Genomic DNA, 8,451 nt, shown 5'->3' with positions numbered 1-8,451 from the left:
TGTGACAGACAAATGATGGATCCTACCCTATAAAATTTCACTCAGAGGCAAAATGGAATAGTTCACAGAGTGGTGTGGGCACGGCAGGGAATAAGGCTTCACTGTCCCTTGTACTCCATTGAGTCCCAGTCCAACAATCTGCCACACACGGGACTCCTGTTGGTGAATTTTATCCTCCCCACAACATAGTGAGTTTCCTGCCCTCGGATCCATGGTTTAAAGGAAGAAAATAAAGGCTTTTGGGCTAAATGTGTTGCTGAGAGTCACAGGAAGGAGTTGAGGAGAGACAAAACCTGTGTCTCTGGACACTTAACCCCAGTGCCCCCTCCCTCCCACTTGGTAGCTTAGAATCAAGCAGTTGAGTTAGATCAAGGCGAGAAAATCTTGACACTCAGGTGGACCAATGATATTCCATGTTTCAACACAGAAACTCTCCCAAGGTGCTGTTCTTGTTAAGAGAACACTAGCCAGCCCCAGCCTCCTGTCCATAAACCTGCAGGGCACTGGGAGGTGGTCCCTCTGCTGGCCCCCCTCCCTTGTGCACCCGTCCAGCCCTGCCTGAACACATCCATACACACTGAGGGTATCCTGAGTGTCCTGCTCCTTCTCTGCTTGTAAGTCCTCCAACCTCCAACCTGATTTTAAACTTACACTGCAGCATCGGTCTGTGTCTCTCCACAGGACAGGAGTGGAGGGAAGAATCACAGCCTGGGTGGTTTCTCAGCAAAATCTGTGCCTCATCCATGAATCCACAGGAAATGTCCTGTGCTTGCACACCCTGTGTCAGACACTGATCCAAATGAAGCGGGAAAGGGGCCCTGGAGCTTCCAAAGTAGACGAGGGATAAGAGAGCTACGAAGTGCAGAGAACAAAAGCTGTGTGTCCTACTTGGACAGGAGGAGAGTTCATATTTTAGAGTCTCTCCAGTGAGCTTTGGGGGAAAAAGGAGTCATTTTACACGGCCAGATAATTCAATGACCCCAGTCATGTAACCTCAAGGTTTCTCATTGTGTTCACAGTCTGTCGGTTTCTGGGTCCCACTGCATTGTTAGGTCAGGATGTGAGCTGAAGAGTGTTAGTTGTATTCCACATTTAAATTCCTGCCCTTCTAGAATCACGGAAAATGCACGGCAGGCAGGAATGGAACTCAGAGATGATTTTTTAAATTTCTTAATTATACAGATGAAAAGACTGAGCATATCATGGAAAGTATTTTGGCCAATTTCTTAGTCTCCTAGTGGGTGATGTCACTGGGGGGAAGAAAAAAGTGGGAAACAAGATTTCAAGTGTTCTGAAAGTTCAAGATCTGATTTCATTGGTTTTCTTCTGGAAATATCATTTGGTCTGTTTTCTGGAGATGCAACTTTCCAGGAGGAAACAAAGAAAGTGCACAGAGGAGGGCAGCTGCCCTTCTCACTTTCTGCTCTTCCCCCAGCCAGGAAGGACCGACTCCTGCTCCCACACGCAGGGACACGCGACCCTTTCTTCCAGACTTACTCCTGGCTTTCCCTGATAGGCTCAGACTAGCTCCAGCCAAACTCTCTCCTACTGTCTCTTGTCCCTCCCTTCCTATTTGTGTTTCCCTTTCTATGCTGCTCATTGAATTGGCTTTTCTCTGAATCCCAAACAATAGAAAAGAAAGGCCTATTTTGTTCTAAGCTGTTTAGATTACTTAGAAAATCTTAGGGAAAAAATGACCTTCAGTATGGTTTAGTCCAGTTCACCAGGTTGGTTTGTTTGCATGGGGGTTGGCATCAAAACTCCATGGACTACCAGTGGTACCTGACCTTCTGGTTTATGGCCATTTTCTCCCCTCAGTAACCAATAGAAGAGGATCCAGCAGAATTTCTGGTTCTCTTTTTAAACATAATCTGCCAAGTCTAATCATTTGAGTTTAGGCTGGTAATAATCTCCATCCAAAGCTGACATTCAGTATTTGAGAAAAGAATACAGCCACCCCATTGTTTCTCTGATATGAAATGACTTGGGAATAAATGCTCAAGGGAGGAATTAAGGTAAGGAGGCAGCCTTAAAGATAGAAAATATCTCCACATTTGTCCTCCAAATCTGTTTTCCATGTTTGGTTAACTGTGGTCACACCCTCCTTGGTCCACATCCAAGGCAAAGGCAGTGTCTCCTTAGGTGACCCAGAGAGGCTGCTCCTCATAGAAACCAGCCATGAATGGGGAACAGGCCCTGCCCTGCTGACTCCCCAGGGGCCATCTTTGGGCAGAAGCAGGAGAAGCTGCACAGAGCTACCAAGTGCCAAGGCCTTGCTGGCCGACCTCTTTGGCTGCCCCAGTGTCTGGCTGCGAGCTCTCATCCACCATTTAGCAAACTCTGACCTGAGGGTCTTCAACAGGCCAGAAGAAAATCTCCCACAAGGAAGGAAGCAGGAAGGAGGCGGGTCAGCTATGATGTGCTTTATGGTTTCCAAATCATTAATGTCCATTATTTCCTCTGATATTTATAGTGATTCTTCCTTTGGAGAAGGAATCCTTATGCTTTTTTCATCTCCTTGGTGAAAAGGCAAATCACTCAGAGCATAACTGATTCGCTCAGGGCTAAATTGGGGATGGAAAGCTGAGGTTTAGATCCAGTTTCCTCTAAGTCCAAGTCCTAGGACCTTCCTCAGAGGCAGGTCATTTTGTTCCCTCATTTGTCAGCAGGCGCCAGGGCCTTGCAGGGACCTGGGAACTCTTCCTGCTTTCCTTCCCCTCCCACCAGGACAACCTCACTCCCGAGGAACAGCACAGATGCGGTAGGTGACTGGGGAGATGGTCAGGCCTGTTTTGAACTTCAGGCTCAGCTTCTCATTGTCTGGAGGCCTGAAGGTGAATTTTTGCATAAGGACAATAAAAAAAATGAACAACTCGGACCTGGCCAGCTGCTCTCCAAGGCACACCCGCTTTCCTGAAAGACAAAAACATAAGAGGAGTTACCTTCCCAGGTGGTGTCTGTGCCCAGCAATGACTGAAACCTTCCACCACGTCTTGCAAAACCTGAGCAAAGGGACGGCCTGCTGGGCCCTGGGGCTTAATGGACATGGCTTATTTGATAAAAACCACCTGAGTTAAACAAGGCACAGAAAGCATCCATCCACAGTCACACACACCAGTGCCTCCAAGGCTCAGGCAGGCGAGCACAGGTGTGAATGGTCAGGGTGCAGATGAAGGGAGTGAGAAGTCTGGGTTGACCAGTAAGTGGAGTCTGGCCTGAAGTCTTTCAAAAATCCAATAGCAAATAACAAGGGCAAAAACCCAAACCCTGTGTTATTTTTTTTCAGTTCCTAAAAGCAAACTGATGAAAAGGATAAGCAAGTAAATGTCAGAGGAGGCATTTTTCTCTGCATCAGTTTCCCTTCCTAACGGCCGGGAATCTCCCTGCCGTGGTCCCCCTGCGCAGGACAGAACCTACCTCATCCCCTCTGTGCTCTGACACCTGCTCCAGGCTCCCACTGCCCCTCCCCTACCTGAATACCCTCCTCACCCACTTGGGCTATGACACCCCACACTCGTCTCTACCACCATTTAGTGTGTGTATTTAGTGTGTGTATGTTAATAACTTACTTCCGCCCTAAGTAATACATGTTCACCAGAAATAAGAAAAAAACATGTGAAAGTATAAAGACAATAAAACGTGTTTGTAATGACATACTCAGGCAAAACCCTTGTTAAAATTTTGACATATTTCCTCCCTGTCCTTGTAAAGATTCCCCTGCGCACCTGCACTGCGATTAATCTCTGTCGCTAACTCTATGCGATGCTATTGCCGCTTGGTATTTCCCCATGTAATGGAATATTCTAGGAAAACCGTTACTGTGCGCACGCCCCCATGTTGTCCTCTGCCTGTAACCAGTTGCTGAAGAAAGAAAATTAAGAATATCTGCAAGAGTTTAATAAATGTAAACGTGCTTCAGAATTACATCATTATTATACTATTTTGTGTCTTTGTTCCCCACCAGCATGTGTCTAATCCTCTCCAATCCCCTCATCCTCATTGGTTTCCCTATCACAAGTACTACAATGAGGAAATCTGTGAAAATAGTATGAAATTAGCTATATTGTAAACACCCAACTTTCTCCAGAGGAATCCAAGTATCACTACAAAACTGGACCCAGAGATCAGGAACCAGACTGAAAATACTGGTTCCATCAGCAGCCACCAGTGAGCTATGAGGAAACCCTTTATTCTCATAGAGCTAAGCATTTCTCACTTGTCAAACATGTGAAATATTTCTTTCCTAACTATGTTATGTGGCTGGGCAATTATACCAACAACACAGCAGATAGGAATGTGTTTTTAATATATGAAAATGAGGGCTACCCAATTTCAAAGCTTCATCCAGTACTAAAGTAACCTGGAACTTTTTCCTTGGTGCTCCGACTAACTGGCCATCACTAAGTAACCAGGTCAATTACCTCACCAATACAATGAGAGAACTGACCTAGGTTTTGGGGAAAAGGTTCTTCCTAAACTTATCTCCTGTAATCCAATGATTTTATTTGAAAAATGAGGAATCCGCCTTTAGCCTTTCATGAAGCTGTCTCCTGCTTTGTCAGATCAAGTGAGAACAACTTAAAGGAGGAAAAGGAAATAAGAATCTGCAATAACAGGTTTGCTCTCTGCCCTGATTGTGCACCTGTCCTAACTCCACACCTGATGGTCTTCTCGAAGAAAAGGGAAGGAACAGTCTACACGCCATCCCTTCAGGGAGGCTGTCTTTACAAAGTGCTAGACCAAGAAGGAGGCAAAGCAACTGTGTGCCCAAGATGGGGGCGTGGTGGGAAAAACCTGACAGTGCTGTTGACATTTTAACTCAGAGGAATTTTCAGGTTTCTATTTCCTGTTCTGTGTAACCAGTCCTCACTCAGCTGAGGCAGTCCCCAAATTGATTGCCTTCGCTGAATTTTATTCTTCTCAGACAGAAAGACTGATTGCAAAAATGACTCCATGTTCACTCTCTCCCTGAGTGCACATGATTTGCAGTGGGTCTTCATAGCCCTTCCCCTTGAACATAATTAACACTTGTGCTATTATCCCTTCCCCTTGACCTGGGACTGACCTTAGGACTTAACACTATGTAATGGGAGTGATGGTCAGCTGTTCCCAGTCTGGCCTATAGAGGCACTGTGTGCTTCCATCCTCCCTCTTGGGGAATTACCTTCAACATGCCCACAAGCAGGGCCAGCTTCCTGGAGGATGAGAGAAAACTTGGAAGAGATGCCCACTGTCCCAGCTGAGGTCATCCTAGATCAGCCTTCAGCCAGCTGACCTCCCAAACAGATAACAGAGCCCAGCAGAGATCAGTCCAGGCTCAACTGTAGATGTGTGAGCAGTAATACACACTTGTTGTTTTCAGTTACTGAGTTTTGGACTGTTTGTTATGCAGCAATGTAATAACTGATGCATATGATGTGAACCGAGTGAATCTTCAAGTGGAAGGACCTCTAAGTTTGAAAATGAGTTACATTCTCATCGTGCAGAGAGACCATTAGATTAGAATGATTAAAAACTTGAGTTTACAGCACTGTTCTGCCAATTCCTTGGGCACACAAAGTTGAATAGGAAACAATTCTTTTGTATTCTTAGTCTCCTTATATTAAGAAAGGAGACACTGATCCACTTCCTAATTAGTAATAACTGGGTTGCTGTAAGGATTACATGAGATAATTTGCTTGCAAATGAAGTCAGAGATTAACAGGGTTTGTTACAATTCTCAAAAGCAAAAACACCAGTGGGGGAGAATATTTATAATACTTGAGGTATACAGCAAAAACTTTATACTATAATGTGAAACTGGAAGCCCCTGTAGACAGGAAGTCTGGAAGGTATTCCTACATCTCATATCTGCTTTCATACTAGGAAGTGACTGGCCCAATGTGAGCAAAGATGATGAAGAACCAGATGAAGACAGACAAAAAAGATCTGATCAGAATCAGCACAGATACACCCAGGACTTGGCCATAAAGTAGGACAGCATGAGCCCTGATCACACTTATCTGGGTTCAACTTCCAGCCCCTCATTTCCTGTGCTTAGTGGCATCATCAGCAAATTGATGCTGCCTCAGGAAATCAATCTATATTTGATTTTACATTAATGATAAGAGAACGATCATGAATTTCAGAGTTTCGCTCTGTGTAGCGTGTGGGTAACTTTTTTAGGAGACAGTAGTAGGAAGAGCATGGGCTTTAGTTGTTGATAAACCTGGTTTACACTGAGTTCTAGCTCTGCCACCTGAGCTTGTGACTTCAGGTGCCACAGGTGACCCTGCTAAGCCTCAGTTTCCTTATCTTTAATGTGGTGATAAGAATTTGAATTTACTAAGGTTGCATTAGAACACATGCTCATTAAGAGTTTGTTTTTTCTATATCATTCATTGTTATATCCTCAGGGTTGAATTCCTGACACATAATAAATGCTTCAGGAAGTGTTTATAGAATTAAGAAATTGGGAAATTAGTTGAAATGACCTCTATAAATGGTAACTCAATACCTGCCTGACATATACTAAGAATTTTTATCACTCATGTAACAATGTTGTGAGTTAAAAACACCCCTTAGGAACTGGCTGCCTTAGAAAGATGGGAGATTTTTCACTATCCTCTTTACTACCTGTCAAGTTGTGCAAGGTGTAAATATATTCACTAGATTTTTAAAGGGTCATTAGAATTAAAAAATGGGCAACAGGACCTCTTCAGGGAGCAGTTATAGAGTAGGATCTCATCTAGGTAAGGCTGTGGCACTTAGAGTCACTGGTGATGCCCAGAAGGATAAGGAAGCGGCCCATTTCCTTGCCCCTCCCCCACCCTCTCCTTAGAAATGTGGTCAGGTTCTGTGTGAGTGGGTGGCCCATAAAAAGAACCTGAGACATTTATAAACTCTATAAAGACAGCAAGTGTCCAATCTTCTTTGTGGACAATAAGCAGGGTTTGAGCTTCTGTCCCAGTGTCCTTGGGGATAGAAGAATGTGAAGGTGAAATCTGCACCAGTCAAGCCAGGACTTAGGAAGTAAGGGCATGAGTCCTGGTGATGCTCAGCCCGGGGAACCCGGAGGTGCAGCAACAGCAAGAGGGAGTCCCGCTGGGCAGGCCTGTCTGGTGCGGACAGAAGCTGTTGTCTGTCTTTCTGGTGAACAATGAATGTTGTCCTCCATCAAGCCATCAGCCACCGCAGCTGTCCCCAGTGGTGCACCCTGAGGGGAATTCAGGATGGAGAAAAACTGGATACTGGCCTTAGAGTATAGAGATGTATTTATAGGAATAATTTCAATGAGCTCAGACTTGCACTAAAATCATTAACTTGGGATATCTGTTTTTTTTTCTTTTTTGGAGTTTTTTTAATTTAAAAAATTTAAACAATTTTTTGATGATTAGCAGTAATATTTTGATGTTTGACTACTTAAAAATTTTTTTTTTTTACCAAAAACTCCTATGTATCATGACTCTTTCCATACTTTTGGGAATAGTCCATAGTTGCTATCTAGGAGGCCACGTTCCCTGGCTACAATCCTCAGTAATACCCCAAATCAAATGTAATTCTGAACTTGCAGTTTGTGCATTTAAAAAAAAAAAATGACACTGGAGACATTCCAGCAAGAGCAGAGCACTCCAGAGAAAAGAGGAGGGAAGGGCTGAGAGAGAGACACTGGGTCCCCACTCTCCTATTTATTGCAACTCACCTACTGAGAAAGGCAGAAAGGCTTCCCTTTTCTTAAACTGTCCATTCTCCAGAAAGTGCTCTGGATTGAACTTGTCTGGGGTGGCCCACTCTGCAGGGTCCCTGTGCAGTGCGGTCAGGTTGGTCAGGATCCTGGTTCCCTAGGAACAGGCAGCAAAGACTCAGGCAAGGCTTGACCCACACAACACACCTGTGCAGAGGGGCAGGTGTCCCCTGGGCTCCCACACCAAAGCCTGACAGCACCCTGAACCCCCTCAACCTCCTCAACTCACCACCTTCTGAGCCCAACCTCTAGGACCCTGCTCTTTGCCAGGGGACAGATTACAATGATGGATGGAAGTGTCTTTTGGGAATTTTACCAGGGAAGTGTGACCACTCTTGACTGCAGAATGGATCTCTCCAGGGACGTGTCAGTGTAGAACTTGGGAAGGTACATGTGTGCATCAATGAGAGAATACTGTGACAGCTGGCCAGTCAATATTGTCCCCAAACCAACCTAGCTGCTCCCTGAAGTGATGACTATGGCCGCTCTTTCAAGGTAAAAATGCCTCATGTATCTTTGTTTCTCCCATCCTCTTCCCTCGACAGTCTAGGTTATTCCACAGAAGGTTGAATAAGAGAATCAGGTCACGCTGTGAAGGAACCACTATCCTTCCAGGTACATAGCAAGAACCCCAGGAGTCCTCCTTAATATCTCTCTTTCCCTCATTCTGCCTTCATCCAATTCTTCAGCAAGGCTGGTCAAGTTTAAATTCCTCTTGATTCTATCTC

The 8,451-nt window shown here is 44.8% G+C and overlaps 1 protein-coding gene across 2 annotated transcripts in view; it reads right to left on the bottom strand.

Annotated features, from left to right (window-relative positions):
• Positions 1 to 2,408: 2,408 nt before the first annotated feature.
• The window catches only part of LOC105064824 (cytochrome P450 2J2), a 31,059-nt gene continuing 25,016 nt past the window's right edge, over positions 2,409 to 8,451 (bottom strand). The window contains exons 8-9 of one of the 2 annotated variants that reach the window (XM_074376378.1): positions 7,682 to 7,820; positions 2,409 to 2,913 (exon numbers count right to left, since the gene is read on the bottom strand). In XM_074376378.1, coding sequence (XP_074232479.1) covers positions 2,735 to 2,913; positions 7,682 to 7,820 — 318 coding nt within the window. In that variant the 3' untranslated portion in view covers positions 2,409 to 2,734. The remainder of the gene's footprint in view (positions 2,914 to 7,681; positions 7,821 to 8,451) is intronic. The other variant, XM_074376379.1, reaches the window with a different exon arrangement.

The sequence above is a fragment of the Camelus bactrianus genome, chromosome 13, assembly GCF_048773025.1.
Source record: "Camelus bactrianus isolate YW-2024 breed Bactrian camel chromosome 13, ASM4877302v1, whole genome shotgun sequence".
Lineage (NCBI taxonomy): Eukaryota > Metazoa > Chordata > Mammalia > Artiodactyla > Camelidae > Camelus > Camelus bactrianus.
The sequence above is the reverse complement of the archived record's forward strand: the minus strand, read 5'-3'. Positions and strand labels throughout refer to the sequence as shown.